We start from the raw sequence: 27,427 nt of genomic DNA, 5'->3' as shown, positions 1-27,427 counted from the left end.
AAATCGGAACGGAAGTGACGCAATTGATGTGACAGATGCATTCTCATTCTTCCATTCTTTCATCAGGCATTCTCTTCTGCTATTTTTGCTGCTGAAATCCTTATGATCGATTTACGGAGAGTGATTGGTTATTTCTTGAAATTTTGCACTTCTAAATGCCGTGATTCGTAATATTTCGGAATTCCGATAACATCAGGTACCATTTTTCTCCTCTTTCATTCCATTCCTACACTGCCTAGACACATTTGATAAAAAATTTGGAAAAAAATCGGTCGTATATACAGGGTACAACTTAATTTACAGCCTGAATTTTTCAGTTATCGACGATCGGACATAGTCTCTCAAAATGACTATCTGCTTCCATCCTCGAGTGATCACATCTTCAAAGGGATCTTTTTTATTCACATAATTAGTTCACGCGCCACCGCTGTGAAACATTCCTGTGGAAACCAATCAATCCTCTTTGCCCGTGATCTTGATAGATTTTGATTTCTTGTGATACATAGCAGTTCCACACACCTGTTGCGAGAGCTCACATGATATTTAGCGCCTCTTAGGACGCAATCTGTCAAATCAAAACGAATCATGGCATTATTGATATTCACCATCAACTCCTGAGAACATAATTCTTCCTGATGGAAACCGACGATGAAGATGTATTCGCCTTGGACGAAGAGGAGGACGAGATAATCGAGATTCCCCAGGTGTATAATCCTGTAGATGAGAACTTGATAAAACAGCTGACCGAGGTGGAGGAACAGATTGAACGTGGAAAGAGGCAGAACGATGAAATCAAGTTGGTCACTGATAAAATCCTCGAAAAACTTCATAAAAAGGCTATGTACTATGACGCTGACAGCTCTGGCACTGACACCGATTCCGAGGTAAGGATGTAATCAACAACATTCATGTCATAACCTCATTTATTTGATTTCTGATTCAGCGTTACGATGAGGCTGGTGTGCCTGTACTGAAACGTCAGAAAAGGAAGAAAAGTGTAGGTCCACCTGCCCTGATTGTCTCTGGAGTATGGCAGCGAGTAGTGGATGACAAATGGGTCATTGGTGTTGATCTTCAGAATACGTCGACTAGGTTAGTCCTATTTTCGTGTTCTTAAGCGGGGCAATGGTCGACAGGGGAGAGACACGAAGGGCACGTCCTGTCCGTACGCCAGATACTTGTCCATTGAATATTCGAACAGCTCGAAATCAGCCCTAAAATTTACGTTGAAGTGGAATTATCAGCTGAAGTATCCCACACATGCATATATTGACAGTTTGGAAAAAGGGAAAATTTTTGGGGCTTAAATGGCTCCAGGATTTTGTAGATTACTTCAGCTGTAAATCATGACATGATTCTCAGGCATCATTCAGCTCTAAATCATGAGTCTCAGGACAATTCTTTGGTGATTTTGCAGTCACAACTTAGAAGTTTACAAAGAACGTCGACAGATTCTGTCAAGTTTTGTGAAATTGGCTAATTACTGTGGATAAATATCTCCAGAATATTTTCACACATCAAAATTTTTCACATCTTCCCTAATTTATGATAATAATAACTAATATAAATTCCTTCAATTGTGACTGCATGTTTGCTTCAGAGAACTTCTAGCAATAATTCAATTCATTTAATTTCTCACTTGTAGTACTTGTAGAGCTCGAGAATTTGTTGTTTCGAGAGTGTGGAGAAATATTTTTGCTCTAACACTTCGATTTTTTCATCTGACGTATCATCTTCCCATCTGGGTTTTAAAACTTCTTGAAGGTTTGCACGTTCTATGAGTACCTGCTCTTCCTTCTGAAAATTAATAGTCAAATTTTGGTATTTATTTTGACAAATTTCTGTCTTTCGAATGTTTCCTCACACTTGGACTCAGAAAATTTTTAAAATTTTTTTGAAGTTCTTTAAAGTGAACTCTTATTAAACCATTAAAAATTAAAAACCGGATATTTGTAAATATTACAATCCGTGCTATCAATCAGTTTTCAACGCGAAATTGGTTTTTTCCACTTTGTATTATATACCAGAAAATAATTTCCCTTCTGCAAATAATGATTTTTACAAAACCTTGAAATATTTTCAAAACTGCGAAATGTCATGATTGAATATTCTCTAATCGATCGCACAAATGCCTTTAAACCATCAATTGCTACAAACATTAGATCTCGCCATAACATTTTCCAATCACTCTAACATACCTCAAGTGTTTCAAACTTGATGATGTAATCAAAAGGTACATGACACGGAGTGCAGAATTTCGTAATAGGTTTCCAGTGTTCATCCTGGAGTTTATTATCTTTCCACTCGCAGAGCGTAAACTTGACGAGCTCCTCGAACGAGGGTGGTAGGTACGTCTGATTGATCGTTCCATCTCTCAGCAGCGAAAAATCGTCCTACCCAAATGGCTATGAAAAATTATCGCCGAATGCCACATCGACATAATTTTTCGATTATGCTTACCTGTAATCTCGTTCTCCATATTATCTTCTCTCCCATTTCTTGATAGAACTTGTCATCCCCTTCTAAAATGAATTTATCCTCATAAGTCCTGATTAACCGCTCAAAAGGATGTCTAACGATTAAGAAACTGAGATTCTTCGTGAGAGCTTTAAGAAGTTCTGAGGGCAAAGGTCTCGCGTATTTTCTCCTCGCCACCGTCATGGGAGATACCGTTTCCAGAATTCTTTTTAAAGTCTCTGGAGCAACACTAGAAAAGAAATAAACCTGGCCTTATGAAAAGTTGAGAGCACATCCAATATAACAATAAAATCTGAATTACCCCGCTAACAAGTTCATATTGTACAACCACGAAGTCGAAGCAGCCTTGAAAACACTACAGTAAATAATATGATAGTCATAGTTGATGAAAAACTCTTGGGCATTTGGCCTGGGTATATAATATTGCCTCCTGATGAGCCCCAACTCTTTACATTTTTCTCTGACATGATCTCCTCTTCTCAGAAATTCAGCTTCGAGCTGCTCTTTTCCGTCCAATTTGTAATTAATTGTTGGAATTGTCGCTATCATTGCTGATTTCGTCGGCGCAAGCACCTGATACTGTTTACCAAAATTATTACAATTCTGTTATTAGTATTCTCAAACAAGTCTTGTCTGTATTTAAGACTCAGCTGTATCCTCATTCTCAAATGGACCTTGAAACATTAACGGGATCTGTTCGTTACATGTAAATAAATCCTTCGTACACTGTAAACAAAATAATAATTCCGAGAGGAATCCGGTAACTCAGAGAAAAAATATTTGTCTTTCCACTTCACGTCATGAGGGATATTATCTGAGATTGCCAAATTTCGCGTTAATCGTTTGCCTTTTGAGACAAACGACTTAGAACACTTTAAACACTTAGAAGCATAATAAATAAAAAGTTGAACAATTTTGAACGATCAAGGTACGACTTTCGTTGAACAAAACAAAACTTGTTTGAGAACTTGTTTCCCTCCAACTCACCTCACTTAACTCATTCAAATGTTCACTAGTAATGGAGATGTAATTATAAACAACCAAGATCATCAGGAAAATTATTCCCATGATAAATGCAATCGTCTTGATCGTCCCGAGCTGATAAAATCTCCGAAGACTGCCCTTCAGCAACAGATCTCCATTCAGCGTCATATTGTCCTCAATAATCGTGGAAATATCCTGATGACGTTACGAATGTTCCACTTCACACGACATACTGCAGCGAATACTGTTTAAGTGCCCACGAGTATCAAGTGATAACAAAAGAGGAAAAATATTGTACCCCAATCCACAATAGCCAATTGCATAACAATGCGAAGTTTATATTTTTTTTTATCCAGTTCACTGCATACCTTTCATAATTTTATCGGTCTAGTTTTTGCATTGATGGGACTGATAATAATAAGGAAAAAGAAAAATCTTTGTACCGATATTCATGCCAATGGTCAATAATTCTTGTAATTATCCCTCCGGAAATATTAATAATCTCAAATTATGGGGTGTTAGGTTAATATTTATAGTTATTCTTAAATTCGTTGCTCGACAGACTATTCACAATTCTCCTGTTTACTCTCAAAAATAGCAATTTGTCATTCTGAGTCACGACAGAACGTAAAAAAAAACGATTTGGGAAGTCATAATTATGTGGCCTTGTATAATAACAACGTATGCACATGTCAATTACTTCTTCCATAATTGCAAGGCTTTGCTTTCTTTGCATTCGTCCTTGTACTCACAACTTCCTGTCATTACTGCCAGAAAAATAATGGAGGCTCTTTTTTACTTTTCTAATGTAAAACATATATTTTTTTAAAGTATCCTTACATGTACATATTTACAACTGAATAACAATTCTTCATTATTACGTTAATTAGCTGCTAGCTCGACATTAAATTGATTAACACCTAAATATCGATTTATAATCATTCTTATTTGGTCGCTCTCTTAATTCTCCTCACCGTCGAAACGTCTAGGTTTTAGTTCATCTAAAAAATTCAAGTAACATTGGTTTAGTTCCATTTTTGAATTGTTAATACAGTGGGATTACAACTCTTGTAATTAAATTAGGCCATCTCTTATTAAATTACATAATACGTTGATGGATCGTGAGGCACTATTGCAATATATCCAATGAGTTTTATGATTTTAATATCAGCAGAGTAGATGTTAATCTCCAAATCCATGCTGTATGTTGATTTCATAAAACTGAATGTAATTCAAGGTCACGGTAAGGATCTGACTGACTTTTTCCTTGACTGATGAAAAAAATAATTGCTATAGAAAATGCAATGAGACGAACAATCTAGTACTTAAAAGGATTAATTTTACGGATTTATTTGTGCATTCACAGAGCGTCTTTGATGCTAATTGCGCCATTCTCATGGGCGATCAATTTGTAAATTCTAGCTACTTAAATTAAGTCCGATATGTGCGACTCATTCACTCAATTCATAAGATCGTAATGAATAATTGAGAAAATAGTTGTCCTAACAAGGCGAAGAAGCTTAATGAGTGGGTTGGAAAACTCGAATTGTCATAAACGTTCCTTCGTTGTTCGCTGATGCAATTTTTTTGATTAATTTAGATTGAAGTTACCCTGGCATTTTTGCACTCGAAAGTAGTGGGCTCTTCTCTGCCGATTGCCAGATACTCATTCGGTGAATAATCGAAGAGTTCAAAGTCATACCTGCAGAGTAAGAGAGTTAATTAGTCACTGCGACACTGAATTAAGCAAGTGAATTACTCACTTGAACATGTCATATAGATCAGCTATTTGACTTCTGGATAATTGCATGAAGTAAGATTTCATGACATCCCTGGTTTGTGCACCTTTGGCTGGGTTCTTCCACTCCGGGCGGATCATGTGCTCCAGATGGACGTGTTTTATGAGGTAATTTTGATCTTCCTGGAGCAAAAGAAAAATATCAATTGACCCACTGCAGGTGCAGTTCATTCATTAGTTTCTCCTGACCCTGTAACAATGCCAACTCACCTGAAGCGTCTCAAACTTGGCAATTACATCAAATCTAACTTGACAGGGTGTGCAGAACTGCAACACTGGAGTCCAGTGCATATCCAGTTCATTACCAGCACGCCACTCGCAAAGTAACCACCTGATAAATTCCTCAAAGAGTGGATACCGAGGCCCCTGTCGCATTGTGTTCTTAGGATTCTACAATTCCAGGGATAAGCATTTGAAATATTGAAGAAGGAGGTCAACGAGTTCCTCAGGCACTTGGCAAATTAATGAAAGAGTCAACTTACTTTGGGTCTGTACTGGTTAATTATCCTCACTCCAAGCTTGCTGTGAAGTGTGTTGGGTAGACTCTGCTCGAGTTTGTCACGATAGGCACTGAGTAGTCGTTCAAATGGATGTCTCACAATGAGAAAGCTCACCGAGTCGTTGAGATACCTGGCAAGCTCTTCGGCCGTTGGCCTGGGATATCTCTGTCTAGCCAGTGACACTGGAACGGCCTTCGAGGCTTTTAAGAACTGCGGACTGTACCTGCACTCAACGTTCAATCTCAATTCTCTTTCGGTGAATTATTCATCTTTAAATGGAGAGGTTTACTTGGCTCAATTGGACTTACCCGGCCAGTCTATTGAAGTTGTATATCCACGAGGTGGAAGCGGCTTTGAATACGTTGCACCAGATGAGGTGGTAGTCACGGTTGACAAAAAATTCCCAGGCATTTGGCTTGTGCAGTGAATCATTTCCAGGACGATCTAGACCAGCTTCCGAACATCTTTCCGTTAATAATCTCCTTCGCTCTCTCAATCTCAGCTCAGTCTCCGCTGAACTACTCAACTCAAATTGCCTCTCCTCCGCATTCTGCGATGTTTCCTTCTGTGAAGTATTCATTTTTTTCTATTATTTAGCACAATGAAAACATAACGATTTTTTATTTTTGTTGGTGACTGAATAATTGGCACAATATAATTGGAGGAGTTTGAAATTGAGATTGAAAACCTCATTTCTTTTTCGAATTTCATAACTATTTTGTTCAAAGCATATGTTTAAACCTCATAATATTAACCTTTTATAATGTTTATCATTTTGAATTTTATTGGATCCATAAAATCTTTTAAACATCTCGGATGTAATTCAATTAACAAAGTGGTTGATTAGGAGAAGGACATGAAATGTTTTTGTAAATACATCAAGAACAAACATTTGCACTGGGCAGTTGTTGAATGACTTTGAAGAACATGAAGATAAACAAATTGACTATGACTCAATAGAGTGAGGCGCTCGAGTGGTTCATTATCATAAGGTTACCAAGGTCTATCCAATTTCCCAATTTCTGCAATTACCCTAAGTAGATCTGATAGTTGACCTCCTCTATGTATTTCATGACCACTTGTGACTGTGTGCTGTGCGCGTTTGCCGTGAAGGCATAGGTAAATGTACATGTGGTCAATAATTCTACACCCGCATGACTACAAGTCAAACCTCTACTGACTGACACCTTTATGTTGGATATATACGTGGGTTAATGCCATGGATCGAGAAACTTTACTGTTCAAACCGAATACATAAGCCCTCAAGAAACTTCATACAAAATAACTGATTTTATAAGTGTTATATTCCTCGTTATTATGGGGAACAATTGAAATTTAATAGGTAGATTGGTAATTTTCAAGCGGCATTGCATTCGCCTGAATTGAAAAAAATTATGAACTCTGAATTCATAATTTCCCATAATTTATGATGATTTTTTAATTTTAGGAATTCAAGGTCGGTAGAAAAGTCACTTTTCTCCACTAAAAATTGTAGATGAAGCCTAGAGGTTCTGATGGAAAAAATGTTTCGTATTTTTACTGGATAGTTTTCTCACAGTTTAATTTATTCCACAGTTGCCTGAGATAACTATATTTCAATAAAAAGTGTCCATTCTTGAATCTCCGAAATTGTTCCAGTCCACGCAATCTTTAATATTGTTTCATTTGCGTGGAGGAACATTGTTATTGGAGTGTTCACCAGGTTCGTGGGACAGGCAAGGGAACGTGAGGAGTTTTCAGTGGTTTTTTAATTCTGCTCGAGTCTTTGTGGAGAAGTAGAGAGACAGCAAGGAAAAAAGTGGAAACCAAGTGGCCACTTTTTGCAAGCAGAGTGCCCTCTCACCTATCGCCCTATTGACAGCACGAGGGTACTATTGAAAAGGGGAAAGACCTGAGGATATTTTTTCTATCTGCCAGAAGGGGGACCATCATTCCTCTGATATATTAAATTCCATGAAGGCATTCTTTAACGCCTATTCCAGATTCTGGGGTATTCTGAAAATCAGATTAACGCAGCTTGTAGAAAAATCACGGAAATTTTGGCGGATGAATTTAATATAGATTCTGCCAACGCATTAATTTAAACGCGTTACGATGCAACTATCGCTGCCTAAGAGATAAGCAGCTGAATTGAACTGGATTTGCTGAGTGAACTTGACGTACACACGTGGATTGAATGTACGCGTTGGAGAGTGTATAGGCGAGGTCATCCTCAATCCGTAAGAAGGACGATTATCTTTATTTAACTGAGAACGACAATCTTCAAATCGATTTCATTTTTTTCTTCCGGAAAAAATTCGCAGTTTCATCTAGAATTTTTATTCTACATCTCATTAAAATTTCAATAAATATTTCAAATTGACAAAATCAATACATAATTTCATACGAATTTATAGAAATGAAAAAAGCTGGGAGAAGTATATTCTTTGATTTTTGATCAATCGTCAAATTTCTTCTAGTAAACTCGAATTAATTTCGAATTTCAGGGAATATTCATTAACTTAGAGATTATCAGACTTTTCACCCTTAAATATTCAATTTTTCGCAGTAAATGTAATTTAATTTTGTTAAAAGCGTAAATTGAATATTTTTATTTCTTTCGCCCGGGAATGGCCTTGATGAACAGTTTTTGCAAAAAATGTCCGACGATTTTCGTTGCGGCCCACATCCGCATCATTTATATCTTCACCTTAATCTTCTGATTCATTCATATCGTGCAATTAAGATAATTGAGTCTGAAAATGAATTGTTCAATTCTTTAAACGATTGTCATATCAGATACATTTAGTGTGAAAAACAGTGGAATTAGTGACTCAATACCCGCAGTGGGCCAATTACCCCGGCCAAAATTAAATCGACTATTTCATTCGATCAATTCTTCCGAGGGTCAGCTAATCTTATTATCCTCCTCAAACATTTTCATACTCCTTGCGCAGTGTGGAAAATTGCACTTGATATTTGTCTACAATTTTTCATTGACAAATGACTTAATTTTTTGAATCCCTTTATCTGTCGATTTTCAAAAAATTTTATTGAAAATGATAAACTGTAATATCAGCATTTTTTGAAAGTCAGCTTTTAGAAAATATCTTGGAATTGAAGAAGACTAGTAATATTTTCATAATAATCTTTTTTCTCGCTCCCATCTTTCTCTACAAAAACTGTATACACAAAAATATCGCTATCTTCCTCGCATTTCGATATATTACCTAACGACAGGTCTAAAATTTCTGTGGAGTTTCAATTGCAATTGAATACATCCTGGCGTAATTGAAAATCCAGATAAGCAGCTATAATATTGCAACTGGAACTTCGAGGAACTGCATTTTTCTCCCTGAATTCCCGATTACTCTGCTATCATATGAATAAATGTTTCAGACAGGTGAAACGACACGTGATGCATCAAACGGTGGAATACCCAGTACAGTAGTTAGAATTTGAATGCACAAGTGACGCCTTCCGTTTATTGATTTTCCTGGTGTTACCCCCCTAGCCGCAACGAATGTGGGCCATACTACCTACTCTCCACCGGTTATATACCGTATCCCTCAAACGTGTCATGAACAAGGGGCTTTTATGCTGTTTCATGTAATCTGATACGTTTTTTTTTTCTCAATTTCACTGCGTCACTTCTCAAGGATCAAGGAGAGAGAGAGAAATATTAGCCAGTGGGCATGCAATTTTTCCAACGCAAAATTATTCTGGGGAAGGTTAAGGTCAACTGCGTGATGGTAATTAGCTTTCATGCTTATACGTACTGAGGCTTATTGCATATTGGAGGTATGAGGCAACTACAATTCCAATTGTCATTTCGTTCAACGAAGTTGCAGAGGAAAAATGTTTTACTCTTGAGAATAAATACTTTACTTTAGGGATTCTCGAAGCGAATAATAATTATATATTGAAACAAGTAGAGAATTGCTCTTATATCGCATATTATATACTTATCTTTTAATGAATTAAAAAAATGAGCGCTGAAAAAGTTTATTTGAACACCATTAATTTGAATTTTCGGTCATATAGTACACTGCTACCGAATGATTCAATTTAATGAAGTAAAAATGAAAGCTTATTCAAAAAGGGAAAATAATGGGGAAAATAAGCATTCGGAAGCATATTGCTAATTTATTAAAAGAAAACTATATGATACGCGATATAAGAGCCATTCTCCACTTGTTTCAATATATCATTATTATTGGCTTCGAGAAACCCTAGAGTAAAGTATTTATTCTCAAGAGCCAAATATTTTTCCTCTGCATATTCGTTCAACGAAATGATAATTGGAATTGTAGTTGCCTTATACCTCCAATATGCAATAAGCATTAGTTTTGTAGAATAAAAAATGGAATTTCACAGAAATAAAAAATAGTATATTTCACGCCTAGGACGGAAAAAGGGAATCTGACGAATGCGACTTTATAGTCCGACTCGGAGACGAGGATTATAACGCGCATGAGTCAGAATCACTTTTTTCACCGTGGCTATGATGCTATTTTATGTCATTGTGGCCGAAAACGCGTTTTTATCCGAGCCGCAATGACATAAAATCATTATTGCTGCCAGCAATAATAATTATTATTTACCTTCGAACTCGGCCTAGAGAACATCAGGACAATTTTTTTAAGACGTCATTTAATTAATTCCAATCATTTTTTTTAAATTATCGTGAAACAAACGAATTTTCAAAAAAGAAAAGACTGAAATCAGCGAAATCAATTTTTATTGATGGCGATAGATAGGTCCCAATAAGATATTTGAAAGAAAAAATTTAATTAGGTAGAGATGAGGGTGAACAATCAGGGGCAATGAGTGGAAAAAAAAACACATACATACACACATACATACACACATACATTTAGGCACGGTCTCAAAACTGCACTATTGAACTCCTTGGGTTATACTGAGTTGATATATGACAAAAAAAGGGAAACTTGAATTCGGTAGATTACAAAGCTTTCATTCTGCAGTAAATATTACACAAAATAATAATATAATTAAAGAATGAATTTACAATTGATTCAAGTAAAAAATACGACAATTTAGATTAATATTGTGAAAATATACGGATGGCAGGAACAGATTTTTGAAAATTAAATATCTAGGTTTGAGAGACAGATTTGTGGGATAAAATAGAAGAGGAGCAGAATAATAAGGGAATTAGAGTGCCAGTTTGAATAGTTTTAATGAGTAAATGTCAATTCAAAATTGTGCAAAAGGAGTTAGTTCTACTTGAGAACCTAAATTTCGTATGAATAAGGAGTATTGCTATTGACTTTGATGATAATTACCTTAATTTTACAGTATGCATTACTTTCATTCTTTGGTGTTTTCCATGCCTTTAAGGGAAATCCCACGCTCATTAATTTTCATTCAGAGAAAAATATTCAAGTGACTTCTTACAGAAGATGTTAAAATATTAATCTAGCGGTAGATTCACTGACATCTCCAGGAATTTTTCAATAGAAAATTAGATATTTTCTGAAGAAACTCAGGGAAACATTAATTTGTATAAAAATCGAAATTAGGAGAATTATTTTTGAAGGTCTAACTAAATCGATTGCTCTGATTTACATAAATTGAGAATTTTTTTCATCTGCTCATCAGTTTCATTTTCTAGGGCAAAGCGAGATCGTATCCCCGGCAGATGAAAAAATTCCGGAAGACTGTCACACAGTCAAAGAACTTGATTACAGCTCTTGGATAACTTAACTTATCGACTTTACCCATCTGTGTCATTAGAAAAAATGGCATGATTACCAGGCAATCACTTTTCTCGATTTTATCTAGTCCACATGACATTCTGCTATCACCGGGTATAGGTTGGAGCTAGTGGAAGATGTCGTGCGTTGGATCAACTCTTTCATTCTTTTTTGGGGTTGGAGAAAGGTCGATCTACGGGATTTCACCGAGAATCGATCGACCCACTTACAGCTTATGCTTCTGCCCCGCGCAGAAAAGACCTTCCGTGATGTCTTTTGATCGTTGTGGTCTCAACTATCATGCATACAAGGGTTGCATGGTCAAAATCGTCGGGGATTCACATCGTGACTCGGTACACACTGATACATTAGATGTGCGTGACGTGGAATAATCATTTTTCAACGTTTCAAGATCTACCAAATCGTGAGGAAATAGAGAGTTGATGGAAAGTTTAGGAAAATCGGCTGTGGCTTTTGGACGACAAATATTGTTATCGGATATTGTTATTGTTCTGGAGAACCTCACGTTACACTCATGTTTACCCTAACGTGTGCAAGGTCGAGCTTAATGAGACATTGAAGGAAGTTTATTTTTTTAACCCACTGCAGCTTATGTTTTCATTACGAAGGAATTTTAATTTCCCGATAGAAAATTTCATTGTTAAAAGTTCTGGTACACACTAGTAGAATTCACTTTATTTTCAATAACTACAATTGAAATTTTATCGTTCATGAGATTGCCAATTGTGAGAGAATCCCGTAAAATAACGACCTGTTTTTCCCCGGGTTTCACTGATTTTCTTGGTTGCATAAGTTTCATTGAACACTCAACGGGTTTTTTTTTTCAATGAAAACAGTTATCTAAATGTATTCATAACATAATTTCCCTTTTCTTCATAAATTAACTCCAAATTCATGGCAAAAAAAAGAGTGACTCAAGACACTTTGGAAATTAATGTGCATTATTTGAGATGTATAATTAACTGAGAAGACAAACGAATGGAATAAATTATTTGACAGCAGCATTTCCTGGTGTTAAATGATGCAATTAACATTCCCTTGACTCTAATCCCTGCGAAATTCTATGGAAACCGAAAAATATATCTCCTGACACCTCTTAATGGGATCAATTGATACAAATGAGTGTTTTGAAAAATAATTACTACGCTGGAGGTGCTACCACCTGCCGCAATGCGTCTGGAGGTTTGCCAAATGCAAGAGCAAGAGAGATACCGAGCTTTTGAATTCTATCGCCGACCATTCAGAGGCTTTGTGGGTTTGGAAGTTTTCCGAGCACTTTGCATCCCCCAAACGTCACCAGATTGATTTCTCCTCGAGTTTCTTCCTTTTAATCTTATAAATACATTGTGAACGGTCGTTGGACGCTTTTTTCTGCGTCACTCACTCTATTTTGGGCTTTCACTCTGTTCCTCTCTCCCTAGGCTGCAATCACTGGGGAATTCGATGGAGGGGACGACAGGAATGAAATGCACGACTTTCCAGTTGATCCGGTGGTGACAGACATTGCTACATTGGAGGAATGAGGGGAATGAAGGTGAAAGAAGGTGTCCAGGGGAAATCAACCCTCATCTGGGGATTTCTCGTTGAGTCATACCCCACGGACAGGGCGAAATTTGCCCATGCGCTTCAACAGCCTGATTTGACAGGTCTCGAGTGATTAATTAATCCCGAGTACATTAGGACGCTCCTCGAGAAGTCTACAAGTAGTAGGGTACTATTTTCGTCAGACTTTTCATCTTATACCCCTCCATGTGACGCCTCCGGAGCCCCCGGAGTCTTCACGGGAGATTGCAATCATTAATTTTCACTTCTCCCGTTGCCCTCTATCTTTCATTTACTTTTATTGGGAATCGCAATATTAAACGGTTCATGTTCACTTCATTAACTGGTGCGCGAGTTTATTTCTTATATTTGCAGCTTTCTATTTATTTTTAGGGATTAATTAGTTTGACATTTAGTTATTTTAGTTATTTGACATTTAATATTTCAGTCAAATACTTGAAACTGTATTGCAAATTTGAATAATATTTCAATCGATATTTCAATTACTACTTCAAAAAGTATTTTCGCTATGTAAACGTAATATTCCACAGCAAATATTATGTTTCAATTCCCGGTTGTGCGTGATATAAATGAAAAATCAGCGGATTCTTTCTCATACCCAATTCTCCTGCGGTTTACTCACTGGGTACATAAAAATCCAAAGCACTGATGTGAGGTATGGGCTATGCTCGAAACCCCTGGATTTCTTTTTTACGATGAGTTTACGATCCAATCGAAGGCCACAGAGAAGAGATGCGAAAACTTGCAGATATTCTCTTCTCTCCAGGCCCATCTCTCCTCAACGCGCACAGAGTTGAGAGGCTGAAGAACTCGTGAAAATCACAACTCGCTTTCCACTGTGCAAAGTTTTCTCAGTCTCTTGCTGTTTGTACTCTTGGTGGTTTTTTTTTTTTTTGCTAAAGTGAATTTCAGGCTATTCGCGTGTGTTCTGGGAAGAACATATGGGGTTTAGGGTGTCGTTTTTCGGAGAAAAGTTTGAGTTTTTAGAGTTTATTGGCGAATTGTAGGGGAAGTTCGGCGTGGGAAGAACTCAACTGGTGGTACTTTCTACATTTTATGAGGAGAAACAATGTGGATGAGCAAATAATGTGTTTTAATCAGGCATTCGACAATTGCATTTATTATCTCAGGGGAAATTCCGAAGAGAAAAAATTTTGGATTATGCCTCAGTTGATGATTTCTCATAACCAAGTGCATTCGAATTTTTGGTGAACCCAAAAATATGTTCCTTAGCGAGAAATCTGTGTTAATGTTGTATCGTAAAATTTTTGTTTGACAGTTTTCGTTAAAAATTTTATGGTGAACAGTTCAAAAAATTAACTACAAAATGAGCGCTTTCTTTTTCCTTTGAATTTTTAAAATTCAAGTGATTTAACACGTGTTTAAATAGAGTTTCATCGATTAAAATTTTTAAAATATCAACGGCTCGGCAGTATTCAAAATAAAAAAAAAACATGGAATATATATCGTGGCAGGGAATACAGGAAAAAAAATCAAATCGATTACTATTTGGTTTACGCGATATAAATCGAACATCCATAAATTTATATAATTGAAAATAGTTAATATGGAAAATATATAGTTATGCTTCAGATATCTATGTACAATGCAATTTATCAAGTGCGACTATATACCGTGAAGAGATTGTGTTCTAAACTGGCCCGTTTTACCGTATAACTTTTTGCAGAGACTATCGTGATACAACAACCGTAATCGATCTAGCTGCGGCTGAGGCGCACAAGAGATCTTGGATTTATTGTAAAATTGTGTGAATTATAACACAAGTATGCAAAATAATTCACAGCGGTTTAGCTGTCAAAGCAAATCACAGGTTTGCATCATGATTTATCTCATTTTCAAACCCAAAAAAAACCTATGTTTCAATCCAATTCCGCATTTATCAGATAAAGTGCAGTGCATTTTCGCGAAACGAGTTCATGTTTAATTGATAATTAAAAAAACGTTAAAGTCGACTTCGTTAAAAAATTGAGAATTTTAATTGTCTTGTGGGAGTTTAATCGTTGATTTAAATATTCAGAGTTTCTATCGATGAAAGAATTAATAGAATTTAACGTTAGTTCCAAAAATGGCAAAATTTCACTTTTTTCTACCAATTGGGCAAGAATATTGAATGGAAATCAGACCGTTTCCTAGTGTGGCCGACGATTTATGGGCCAGTTTATTAGCGTCCAACGAATATGGGGGGTTTATGATGCCGTTTTTGGAGGAAAATTCAAGGAGATGGTGTTTTTAGAGTTTACTGTCGAATTGCCCGGCAAATTCGATGTAGAAGGAATTCATCTCCTGGTGATTCGGGCATTTATAGCAAGGATGAACGTGGAAGAGTTGATAATATCTCTTAATCGGGTGTATCTAGAGGTAATCTACTGGAATAAAAAATATTTATGCTCTATTCCCGACGAATTTAGAGAATGTAGCAATTATCATTTATCTTCCGTAATTATTAGACACAAGGAATTAAAATTACAAATTGGAACAAGAATCATCTATTGACTGCCCAGACATTTTCACATAATAGAACTGCCATCAGATAATAATTCCCCCAAAATTACTGGCTCTGATTATACTGTCTTATTAGATATAAAATAAAAATTAGGGAGTCGGGGTAATTTTGTCAACAGATTTGCATATTGAAACTTTTGACCAATGAACGAATTTGTAGATATTTGAAATTCAACATAAATATTGGATATAGAGAACTCAAAATATCTGGATTATGTCGACATTTTTGTGGGTAATTTTACTCACATCCGACAAATATGGGGGTTTATGATGTCGTTTTTAGGGGAAAGTTGGCGGTGATGGGATTTTTAGAGTTAACTGTCAAATTATAAGGGAAATTCGATGTGGGGCGAATTCGTGTGGCGATATTTCGCTATTTTATGGGAAAGTAGAACGTGAATGAGTTAATAAAATATTATACTCAGGTGTATTCAAGCGTAATGTCCTCGGAAAGATTATTATGTTCAAATCGAGAAGAGTATATTCATTATTTAAAAGCATTCTCAATCAAATATCTACCAATAATTTGATAGAAAATATAAAATTATCGTTATTGCATAATAATATCGTGGAGAGAATTGAATATTAAAATTGCCAATTTTCCACAGTGCTAATGTTCAATTAAAATAGAAATGGGTGCTTGTACTCACTTCCAATGGTGACTGCACTGTGTTATTACTGCTGTCCTGACTCGACAATGCGAGAATGATGATGGCAAGTACTGCAGCTGCAAGTAGCGTCCTGCGAATTCCAGCCAGGACGTGTCTGCGTGGTGTCATCTTTTCTCTGTGATTGTTTTTCCGCCTGTACTCATAGCGCACTGAAAGCACAATAAATTACAATAACAAACAAATTAACATCTGATTCATTGGCCGTGTAAATTGTTCAACTAATGACTCAATACGTCTATTCTGGACACAATTCTGGTAAATTCGCATTGCAGATTTCTATTTTTGGTGGAGGTCACATCGAGTTCAATTTAAATAAAAAGAAAAAAAAACCCTATTAGATCATAATATCAAAATTTAAGAATCAATTTTATAACATTGCTCAAATTGTGTGAACATAACAAATGTAATGTGATTTTTACTTGGATTTTCAGACAACAATTATTTAATAATTATTTGAAATCGTCAATTTATATTCGTGCATTAATTCAAGTCTTTTGATACTATTTAAATTATTCAGATATGTTTCAAGATTAATACTGTAATGGAAGAGAAGAGACAGACGAAAAGGCAGAAATTGCAACCAAAAATTCTTAACACCGTGTGAAATTTGTCGCAACCTTCGTAATTACTTGTCCGTTATCCATCCGTGTTAATTTTTTCGGTCACGCACTCCCAAGATTGTGATCAGTCCAATACAATTCAAGTTGATTGTCATTTCAAAGACTAATACTTGCTGTAGGATTAAGAGGACATTTTCATAGAAAAACTGATTTCCACTAAAAAATGCCTGAAGTTTTTCTTTCGCAACAGATGATAAAATAGAACTTTTTACATTATAGAATATTCATACAAGTTTACAACAAAGATGTAATCACCACCAATTTAGATATGCAATTCCTTCATAATTATCTCCACCTTCTCAACGATAATTTTTTCAACTTCCTGATGACGGACATCCGCAGCGAATTGTGGAAAATATTTATTAGATTATCTCGAGGTTTATTCACAAGGTGAATAATCAAGTAAGACAGAAAAAAAACGTCAATCCAGATGGCAATTGACAATTGCGTAACCCCGTATGATTCCTCTCGGTGAATGCTTGTGTACTGGTTCTGTACACGGGTGTATACCTCACTTGTTATGCCCATATTACCGGCAAACCCAAGTCAATTAATTCCATACGATGGATATCGCATAGGGTACACCCTCTCCTCGATTACCATGTGAATTGTTTCCTATATTATTTTCTTTACACCTCACATAAAAATATTCAATGCAAAAGGCCATGTGATAGTGACACTCGCGTATATTAATTCTACAATCAGGCGAATTCCGCAAGTTTAACGTATTCATTTTTGATTTTTTTTTTTAATTCTAATGAAGGACTGGCGAAGGTAATTGTGTTGTTCAGTGCGTGAGAATGTGCAGTAATGCATGGGAATATTCATTCAATTCTCCTGGAATCCAACGATATCGAGGTGAAACTGACTAGAAGTTTCTTTTTTAATGAGGCAATTCTCGTGTTTTCTGTGATGAGAGAGTAATTTAGTTATGTTTAGTAATTTAGTTATATTTATTTTCATCCCGGGAGAGTAATTTATTTATGGAGAAAAATTGTTATTTCATGTTCAATTCCCAATTTCTAATTTTCAGTCATTCTTAAGAAAAATCATATTTAATTTAATTTAGTAAACTTACGGAAATGTGAAAATAAAGTTATCGATTATCTAAATTCGCAGGATTTTTTTGGGTCAATACCTAATAATTTTATTTTATTTAGCACACAGAAAAAAATATTCAACATAAATTACTCCTTTTTTTAATAGAACGAAAAATGGTTGGGGCAAATTTTTCCGTGACTTCTTAAATTTTTATGTTATTTTTCAGTGAAAGATTACAGTATCGCGTGTAATTTTTCGTAATCCTGTATGTAATCGGTGAGCAAAGTCATTTTTTTTTTCATATTTCCTCTGTATAAATGAAGAAATCATGAAGATTGTTTAGTACGTGAGAATGTGCTGTAACGCCCCTTTCTGAATTTTCCCAGTATCAAATGAAACCAATGAAGCTAGGACTAGTTCTAACGGACTTTATTGGCTCTAGAATAACAGACCATGAAATAAGGCGATCATAATTGCAATACCACGAATTACGGGGAACAAGGTGGTTGCGATGGGATGAACTCAGTGGGAAATTGAAGTAACCGAGATTTCTTTACTGAACGGACTAATGAATCCGTATTTCTCTTGCTGTATTGAACTCGACGATCCGCCCGATTTCCTTCATCCGCTTTTCGTGCAAACAGTTTCGAGAAAGAATTCACAGAGATACGAGCATAAATGGGAAATCAATTTAGCCTTTTCTGTTGATTCTTTTTGTCTCTTTCACGTGGAAAAGTCAGTTTTTTTGTCGTGCACACGACCAACGATGCTGACTCACTTATTCATGTACGTTGCAGACAGCGGGGGATTCTACAAAATTTACATGGAATAGCAACTACAGAATTTAATTGAAAAAATATTACTTCAAATTAATGGGACAGGGGTTTAATTTTTATTTTTGCCGCCAATGTTGCTTTTTCATCTAAGTCCTCTCGCAAGAAAAATTCTATCTCTAGAAATTCAATAAATTAAATGTTTTCTATGGGTAAAACGGAAAATATATGGGAATTCCCTCTCATACTGCAGATAAAAACATTCATTTGATGCATTCATTACCTTGGAAACTATTTCTCAGGGCTTTTACACTCGGGTTTTATCAAAATTAAGAGGTTTTTTTCATACGGAATATTCCAGTATTGTGAAATTATTTTGATTTTTTTTCGCGTGTTTTTTTATTGTGTTTCATAAAGAAAGATCCTGACAAATGAAAATTTTTGCGAATACACAACTGGGAAAATCCTTTTTCGTTTGAATTCCAGAATTAAAGACAACCTATTTTACCCCGGTATTAACAGATGAAAATTTCTTCATTTCACCGAAGGTTTTTTTTATCGCATCGTAAAAAGTACGGAGGGAAAACCGGTTTACTTTTTTATAAACTGAAAAATCCCTGGATTGGCAATTCAGCCTTGGAATATTTCAAACTAATCGATTTCTCGATTCCATTTGTCACTTTTTTCGCAATTAAGTTCTGTATAGTGCCATAAAAAGAAAATCAATTTGATAAAACGAAATTGAATTTCAGGGATTGGAAACTAGTCATTTTCAAGAACGTCATAAAATTCAATCTATTTCTATTGAATATCAGATCTAAAATTCACTATTTCTATTTCTTGTTGATAAAATCCCAATTTTCAGTTTCCGCACAGAAATATTCAATAAAAATTACGGAACTCACGGTTCGCCCAGCGATTCCGAAAGTCACTCAGAACCTTGACAAAGTTTTAGATTTTTCTTCGGAAATTTAAAAAAAAAACATCAAATTTTTATCAAGTATTTATTTCCGCGCACTAAACTGAGATAAAAATGCCCCTGCTCAACGAATTCACATTTTCCAAGTAAATTTGCTCGGCAAAAGTAAATCTATACAAATATTTACATCTTCAAAATGCGATTTTTTTATAGCAATAATAATTATTTTTCTCCGCATGTTTGCCATTATTTCCTTATAAGATAAATAAATAATGAAAAAAATATTGAGACTTACCTCCACCTAGCATACACGCAGGGATTTGATCACAGTATCATTTACCCCGACGACTCGGCGTCTCGTCGCAGCTCCACCCGGGCTTTTCCCCCAGAGGAAAATTCACCGAAAAAGCTGCGATAAAATTGCCCCGTGAGTAGGGGAAAAGTTCGGTACGGGTCCGGATATGATCGCGTATTTATCTCTAATCACCTAGAATGTGGATTCAACACGTGTGAATGTGCTGACGATATGTCCCCAGGGTGCATCCGTTCACGGCGGCATTCTCTGGTGCACTGTCCACAACGAGTAATCCGTCGACGACGCCGGGCGCCCCGACGCTGTCGCTCTTCATTGCCAGCGCCAAAACCAAACACTTCGGCGCATACCAACACACTCCAATCTCCACAAATGGTGGGGGATACACTCCAGTATCGACGTCAAAACTATTGACAACTTCCATACTTTTTTTGCAATAACAAATTAATCCGTTTTTCCTCTTTAGAAAATTCAGTGGAACGTTTTTCACTTACATCTATATATTTTTTTCATTATTTTCTTAATCTTCACAGTGATTTTTCGTTTAGAAAATAGATTAAAAACATTAGTATTAACAATTATTAATCATAAATAATAATAATAACCAATAAATTCCGTTTATAGGAAGACAAGTTATTAGACTATTTCGGACACCCTGAGCTCCGTAAACAAAATTAATAATTGAAAAAATAGTTTGTTATGATCTGACATTTGTTTCAACTTCAATGATAATTTGACAAAACTTGAAAGTTTTGCATGACATGCGCGAGTAAACCGCGCAATTAAATGTTTTCTTTTAAACCATTTATTGGAAATATTCTGAAAATTCCAATTAAATAAAAACCGTAATACTACAGATTGGAAATCATTGATAAATTGCCATCCTTGCAGATTTCGGTTTCATCTATTTAAGTGAATAATCGATTTTGCATTCTAAAAATCTCGCAGCAATGAATTTTTCAAGAAATTCATCGTGCCAAGGAAACCAAGAATTCAAAAAGCTGAAACCTCTAGATTCTTAAAAAAAAAAATAATTGAATTGAGTCAAACAATTCGAAAGAACCTATCAAAAAATATCAATCAATCAAAGACGGGGATCGAGTCACGAAATAGTTGGAAATAATGCTGTCTGCTAAAAAAATTCTGGCCCATTTGATCGAATTATTCGGTAAAATTGAAGAATAGTGGGCGATAGAATTGTTTATGTCAGGGATAAAATTCCGAGAATAAGGAAACGACAACAGAGAATAATGCTGAAAGTCGGAAGTGTCAGTACTTTCTACACAGTATCTCCAGTTGAGATTGGTCAGATGCATTTCGCGGGTCGATTTACCAGTGAACATGCTGAAGCGCAGACGCAAACATCCAGTGGAAGCTCATCATCACCAACAATAAAGGATCAAGGCCAGATCTGACAAAAATATTTTCAAGAAAAAGTTATGCAACTTTTGCTCCCATTTCTCCTTCCTTTTTCTCAACCTCGGGACTGATTAGAATGCACATCTACTGACACAGTCGATAGTTGACCTGAAACCCAGTCACTCTTTCCGCCTGTCTGCAATCGGACCACTAGGTCCTATTCACTGTCATATTCCAGTAGAAAAAGATTACAAAGACTCTTCCCTTTATTCATTGGGCAAAAAGTAAATTCATTGAATAGAGATGAAGTAATTTCTCATGAGTAATTTGATGGAAATACAAAAAATTGTCCACATGAAGTTTTCTTGAACACTCATGATTTTTAAAATTCCTCCGAATTTTTTCCGTTTAGAATTCTTCCAGGAAATTCACACCGATGATTGCATCCAGGTCCTGATGATCTCCACAATGAAAGGAATGTAAACTCCCGGAGCAATGCGAAGTACCCGAAGCATCCAAACTAAGAAGCGAGCTGTAATCGGATGTTCAGAATTCTTCGAATAATCATTCAAATGCGGAATTGGGATTCTGGTTCATTGGGTATTACCAATAGCCAGAATTAGTTTGCGGTGGGGTTCATTCCCCGGGCATTCGAGCGAATCACTCTATCTTCATTAAGGTTCGTAGCCAGAGACTATAAAGCCGGACATCGTCGGATTGGTGAAAAAAAAATTTGATCCGCCTTTATGACTGAAGGGTAAGAAGATTAAGTACTTGGGTAGTAGGTGCAAATTGCACGGCAATAAATTGAATGCGATGAGAGACAGGGGCCCTAAACATAGACGTTTCGGTACACATTAAGATGTGTCAAGAAGACAGTTTGGCTGATGCTAAACAGTCGTATGCTAAATTATTCTGGTCTCATTTTTCAATGTTCAAAAGCACTTCCTGGTGTGCTCGTGGCATTAATATTTGACATATTACGCAACTCTAAACGCTTCACGTCGGTTCACTGAACATGCATTTTTTTTCTGATTGATGAACGTATGAGTCAGGAGAATCGCGGAATCATAATGTCCTGGGTGGGTCCCGGAATTGAAAAATTGATGAGTTTGAAAAATTGTTTGCATCCGGGAAATGGTAAGAGGTGGGGACAGGAGAGGGGGAGTGATTGGGCATCGATCCACGATTATTCCACTCGTTTCCGCTGATTGGGAATGATTATTCATATATGAAGGGGGAGGGAATCAATCAGGGTCGTTAGTACTTATGAATTTACGAGGGAATAATTGCCAGTTTGTCTCTCGATTACAGAAGAAAATTTAACGAGTTTTAGCGCTTGTTAATGCATCGTTAGACAGCCGTTAATTTAAATTACAATTTTAATGAAAATTATTACTCTTCTAAATATCTTTTAATTATTATTCTTCTAAAATTACTTAATAAGTGAAGAATGGAGATTTTTTCCCTAAAACCCATCGCTTGTTGGAATAATCCAACATTTCCAATGATGAAGAATCATTTTTGTTTAATGTTCGTTATTTCACTATTTTACTATTACGTTTTTGGCATAAAAAAATGAAACTGTTCAATAACATTTTTTGGCTGTTGCGTGTTTCTGTTGTGAAGTTGTCGCCACGACAATAATTTTCACCAGTGCACGATTCAAAATTGTAAATAACAGTAAGAACGTGACACTACCGTTATCAGACTCACCGAAGGTCCTCCTATCACAACCCCTTCCTCTTTCCAAGTTCTCCCAGCAATTCCTACAAATACCATCTCCTCACAACACGTTTTTATTCCCTTGCATTTCCGTTTTCCGACAACTGCAGACACTTTTATCATGAAAAATGTTCAAGCAGAGTCGAAAAACGAGTGATTGCTATTGTCGTCCCCGCCCACATGCTATCACCACTGCAAGACATCCATCCGCATTGATCCTTTGGTGCTAAAGGCCGCGATAAGATACAGAACTTCAAAACTTTGAACACAAATTTATTTTTCCAACTAAATTCAATTTTTTTTTTAATCCTAATTATCTTTGAAATTCTTTCTACATGAAAAAAAAAAACTGCGAAATTTTTATGTGAATATTTTTTAGTTCATATATCGTTCAACAAATAAATGGTCATGAAAATTGGCTTCTTTTCATACTTATTTTGATTTCAGTTTATTGACTGTAGAATTGAATATTTAAATAAGGTTTCGGTTTGAATAAATTTTCATAGTCAGAAGTAGTTTTTCTTCTTGACGTAGATTCACTTCGAGCAAATCAATTTATCTCTCAGGGATAGTTTTTTCTTCCATAACATCGGTTATTTCATTTCTGTCCACAGGGTGCTGGTGGAACCAACTGTGTACGTGATGATAAAGGGTCAGAGGGAGTTGCAGGGTGTCACGTGCCTCTGGGAAATGACGGAGGCAGCATTGTGGAATAGGATAGAGAATGTGACTCCAGATGTTGGACATAAGGTGGCCACTGTAGTCCTCGATATGCCGAGTTTCGAGGATTGCGAAGTTATCGAGGGTCACGGTGTCATCAGTTACGAGATCGAGGGCTATTATCTCCAGACCCCAATCGAGTCCTTCAGCATGACAGCAGCTCAGGCCGTTGACAAGTCAATGACACCCAGACACTCGGCTGTCCTCGAGAAGAGTGTTCTGGCGATAAAAGCATCTTCTGTCGAGACAACTGTTAGTATTCCACTGGGACAGGATCTCGGGGCTAAACTCATGGACTTCATGGAAGGGAATGGATTCAATGAGATCTTTCCTGATGTTCATGTCTCTAAGCACACGGAGATGCTCAGGCATTGCATCATTGAAATACTCCTGGGGGAGGACGACGTCAATTTGAGGATTTCAGCCAAGTAATTCACTGTCTAGATTTTTTTGCTTCCGAATGGAAGCCTTGTATTTGACTGATTCTTCGATTTTATCATTGCAATTGCAAGTTATCTAGAATGTTATGAAAGGCAAAAAGACGATGTTTTTAGACCGTGCCTGTGCGTATGTGCTGGAAAATTCGGAATTTTTAAGATTAACTTTGAGAAAATTCTACATAAATACGTGAAATTTGTAGCTAAAAATTAGAATTTCTAACTTATGATAGGTATCATCAACCTTTACTTTGATGCATCGTTTTAGTACGATCGGTCCAATAGTTCCTCACATATAGCAACTTTCGTTTTTCTTCAATATCTAAAAAGCTACTGCAAAGATTTGAATTTTTCTTTTCTAATACTCGTTTCAGTAGGTCCTGTCTATATCAATAGAAATATATACATTTGTTCGGATAAAATTTCGTGATATCACCGTTTTTAGACTTTATCGTCATCTGATGCACAAGCGTTTATTAAAAATTCTCCAATGATTCTGCTAATTAAATTATCGATTTCGAATTTTAGAAGAGAAAATTGATCTTTAAAATTTTCAAGCTTCTTATAATTCCATAAATTTACTGAAGAAAAGAAATAAGAAAGCCAAAGTCTCATCATTGAATAAATGCGTAGTATTCAAATGTCAATATAGAAAAGGATATCAACAAAAAAAAATTACCCAAATCCTTGAATATTCTTGAACTTTCGTTAGTCAATTATATATTTGTTCCCCTCCTTTTTTTAAATTTGAAATTGATTGAAATGATTATTTTTTTTCACAGATCAACATCACAAGTGAACATAATTCTTCACCTCCTGAAAACAGAAATACCAGAAGTAACAGAGAGAAATAAAGGCGACAAATTGCTCGAGGCGGCGATCGCACTAGAACGAGAGATCGAATTAAGATTAGAGGGGCTCAACCTACGTAAAATACTCAATGCCAGTATCTTCACAGACTTGCTCATCCCAGAATAGTCATCAATCCCATGATTACATAATAAATGAACCCAGTGATAGAACAGTAGTTCAGAGGTGTTTAAAAACTCAACTAGTATTTTTCAAATTATTTATTTTGTTAAACTATATAAAGCACATATTTTATAATAGATGTTGCGAGTGAGTAGAGTGAGTTTGAGTGAGTGTGAGTTAATGGAACTCGCTGAGCACTTTTCTTATTATTTTTGTTTCATTTATTTTTCGATAAAAAATATCATCATTACGATCGGCACATTGTTACGTACCTCAATCACTCATGTTCTCATTCAGTCACATTTTCATCGTTATCCACGAATCAGTGACATGTTCTATTCGATCAATAGCTTTGATATCCCTGAAGCTTTGAACAATTCCTACCAGCATATTAAGCATTAACAATTTCAATGAAAATATACGTGTTTCAATGCAACAACTCTGTCGGTCCGGCTATTTGAAAACGATAAGAATAAATACATAGTTTTTTTTCATATTAAAACATTAAGATTGACTGATTAATCAACGATGTTTGTCAATTAATATTCAACATTTTTTTTCAATTATGCCGATTAATGATGACAATTCATATCCCTTTCAATCACCACATTAGGCAACAATACAACTCATCGATATTTATTTTTTTGTTTCATGACGTTAAAAAGAGGTAGATGAGTAACGGTGACAGGATTTTATTTCGATTTTTTGTTTCTCAAATGCTGATGAATAATAATACTAATACTCGGCCGTTATCTCGAACGCAACAAATGATTTTTTGACTCTCATCTGTCGTTGGGCACCGAATCGTTCAGTATCGCAGTTTGCAAGAAAGTGAAATGATAATGGACATTACTTTGTTTTTACAATTTCTTATCATTACCCATTATTATTTATTGTTGCAGGCTGGATTATTCAACGATTCAGTGGGGTGCAGGCCCAGGCATCCCTCTTTATTCCCTTTTACACTCTAGGTATCGTTACTTAATGGCTCAGTCTATCTAGTATCGCAAATATCACTAAGTTTTTTTGTCCATATAACACTAGTATGGCAAGTATTTTTCATCATAGTTTTTTTTTGTTATTCCCTTCTGAGGCTCTCCAACGTGCATATATTCTTATCAGCCACAAAAAGATAATTGATTCTTCAGTTTTCCTTTGATGGTTTTAACAGAAACGTCTGATAGGATGAGAACAGGGGGCTATCTATTTACAGGGTTTTCTAATTCCGTTATTGCGAGGGGATAATTCGTTAGGCCTTTACCTTCGAACAACATTGTGTGCCTAATTATCCTCTTTCATTCGTCCTTAGAAATTCCTCTCACTCGATTATCTTTTTCTTTCTCGTTAGAAAACAAATGATTCTGCTAATTGTTACTGGTTACGTCTCATCGACTGGTTAAAATCGGTTCTCTAGGCATTTTTTTAAATCTGTGTTTTGGGTGCTCAAGCTCAAGCGAATTGCAATTATTTTTTTTTCTCCAGAACTTTGAATTTTAGGGCAGAGTCATTCGTTGGTTCATTCAGACAGGGATTTGTTGGGTCTAATTACATGTTCGATGCTCACGAGTGGCGAATGCAGGAGACCAAGGGATGAATTGGTAATTAGTGGAGACTAATTATGTTAATTCGTTGGTTCTTCAGCGTTCGTGGGTGATGCTTCACACGTAGAAAAATAAATCGTAGAAAATACATAGGAAATTCTGTCTTCGTACAAAGTACACGCGTGCGACGAAAGCTGAAGAGCTATTTGATAAACACTCATTGATGCTTAGGAAGTTTGAAGAAATACATTGAGAATGAATATTACTTTCGTCAAGTAGATTTACTAATACTCCACGCATTTCCAATGCAAATATCTATATACATTCAATTGTGGCAAGTAAATTTGGTTGGCCGAAGCAATTCTTTCTCTCAATGTGAGGGCTTTGTTGAGTTTCAAAAGAACAATGGATATGTAAATAATTATGAACAATTGCGTATTTCAGGAGGTCGATTTGGATACTTGATGAACGTTAATCGATTATTTTTAGGAGAAAAGACGTATCATGAGGTGTTTGGATCAAAAACAAAACGCAAAAGAATTCCCATTGAGACCAGGGTGGGTTATCTATCGAACGTCATCTTTTGTTTAAATTTGATAATTTTAGCCTAAAATACATTAAAATTTGGAATCAAATTTGTGTTGCGGTAAGCAGTTAAATGGGTATAAAAAACTAATGAAAAAAAAGAGGAAAAATTATTGAAGGGCGCTAAAGAGCGATATTATTTAAAAGGGATCTACCAAGTTGACTAAAAAATGATACAAAAAATA

General features: G+C 35.8%; 3 protein-coding genes across 4 annotated transcripts; 1 reads left to right on the top strand and 2 right to left on the bottom strand.

Moving 5' to 3' along the window:
- Positions 1 to 133: 133 nt before the first annotated feature.
- Positions 134 to 26,879, top strand: LOC105264071 (uncharacterized). Its single transcript, XM_011300653.1, has 4 exons — positions 134 to 884; positions 944 to 1,092; positions 23,602 to 24,135; positions 24,927 to 26,879. The coding sequence occupies exons 1-4, from the start codon at positions 636 to 638 to the stop codon at positions 25,120 to 25,122; spliced, it is 1,128 nt and encodes a 375-aa protein (XP_011298955.1). The 5' UTR covers positions 134 to 635; the 3' UTR covers positions 25,123 to 26,879.
- On the bottom strand, positions 1,002 to 3,709 carry LOC105264069 (carbohydrate sulfotransferase 11-like). The gene is made up of 6 exons (XM_011300650.1): positions 3,466 to 3,709; positions 2,780 to 3,057; positions 2,461 to 2,707; positions 2,199 to 2,393; positions 1,640 to 1,797; positions 1,002 to 1,214 (listed from the first exon to the last, which is right to left on the bottom strand). The coding sequence occupies exons 1-6, from the start codon at positions 3,628 to 3,630 to the stop codon at positions 1,100 to 1,102; spliced, it is 1,158 nt and encodes a 385-aa protein (XP_011298952.1). The 5' UTR covers positions 3,631 to 3,709; the 3' UTR covers positions 1,002 to 1,099.
- Positions 4,340 to 20,383, bottom strand: LOC105264070 (carbohydrate sulfotransferase 11). Of its 2 annotated transcripts, XM_011300652.1 has the most exons (8): positions 19,886 to 20,383; positions 16,217 to 16,386; positions 6,069 to 6,325; positions 5,743 to 5,983; positions 5,471 to 5,650; positions 5,226 to 5,383; positions 5,074 to 5,164; positions 4,340 to 4,463 (listed from the first exon to the last, which is right to left on the bottom strand). In XM_011300652.1, exons 1-8 carry the CDS (start codon positions 19,896 to 19,898, stop codon positions 4,455 to 4,457), a joined length of 1,119 nt encoding a protein of 372 aa, XP_011298954.1. In that variant the 5' UTR covers positions 19,899 to 20,383; the 3' UTR covers positions 4,340 to 4,454. The 2 variants fall into 2 exon arrangements, with proteins under 2 accessions (XP_011298954.1, XP_011298953.1); XM_011300651.1 differs by lacking the exon at positions 4,340 to 4,463 and having other exon boundaries at positions 4,788 to 5,164; positions 19,886 to 20,168.
- Positions 26,880 to 27,427: the final 548 nt, after the last annotated feature.

This window comes from Fopius arisanus, unplaced genomic scaffold (assembly GCF_000806365.1).
Source record: "Fopius arisanus strain USDA-PBARC FA_bdor unplaced genomic scaffold, ASM80636v1 scaffold00019, whole genome shotgun sequence".
Lineage (NCBI taxonomy): Eukaryota > Metazoa > Arthropoda > Insecta > Hymenoptera > Braconidae > Fopius > Fopius arisanus.
Note: the sequence above shows the minus strand (reverse complement) of the source record. Positions and strands in the feature narration are given on the sequence as shown.

Bases quoted from the DNA above. Each gene is read 5' to 3' on its own strand.
- LOC105264071 (XM_011300653.1), top strand. From the start codon at position 636: ATGGAAACCGACGATGAAGATGTATTCGCCTTGGACGAAGAGGAGGAC. The intron at 885-943 runs GTAAGGATGTAA...TTTCTGATTCAG, and splicing joins GCACTGACACCGATTCCGAG to CGTTACGATGAGGCTGGTGT. The intron at 24,136-24,926 runs GTAATTCACTGT...TTTTTTTCACAG, and splicing joins AATTTGAGGATTTCAGCCAA to ATCAACATCACAAGTGAACA.
- LOC105264070 (XM_011300651.1), bottom strand. The intron at 5,984-6,068 runs GTAAGTCCAATT...CGTTGAGTGCAG, and splicing joins AACTTCAATAGACTGGCCGG to GTACAGTCCGCAGTTCTTAA. The intron at 5,651-5,742 runs GTAAGTTGACTC...CTGGAATTGTAG, and splicing joins TTAACCAGTACAGACCCAAA to AATCCTAAGAACACAATGCG.
- LOC105264069 (XM_011300650.1), bottom strand. From the start codon at position 3,630: ATGACGCTGAATGGAGATCTGTTGCTGAAGGGCAGTCTTCGGAGATTT. The intron at 3,058-3,465 runs GTGAGTTGGAGG...TTTGGTAAACAG, and splicing joins ATTTGAATGAGTTAAGTGAG to TATCAGGTGCTTGCGCCGAC. The intron at 1,798-2,198 runs GTATGTTAGAGT...ATTAATTTTCAG, and splicing joins TCAAGTTTGAAACACTTGAG to AAGGAAGAGCAGGTACTCAT.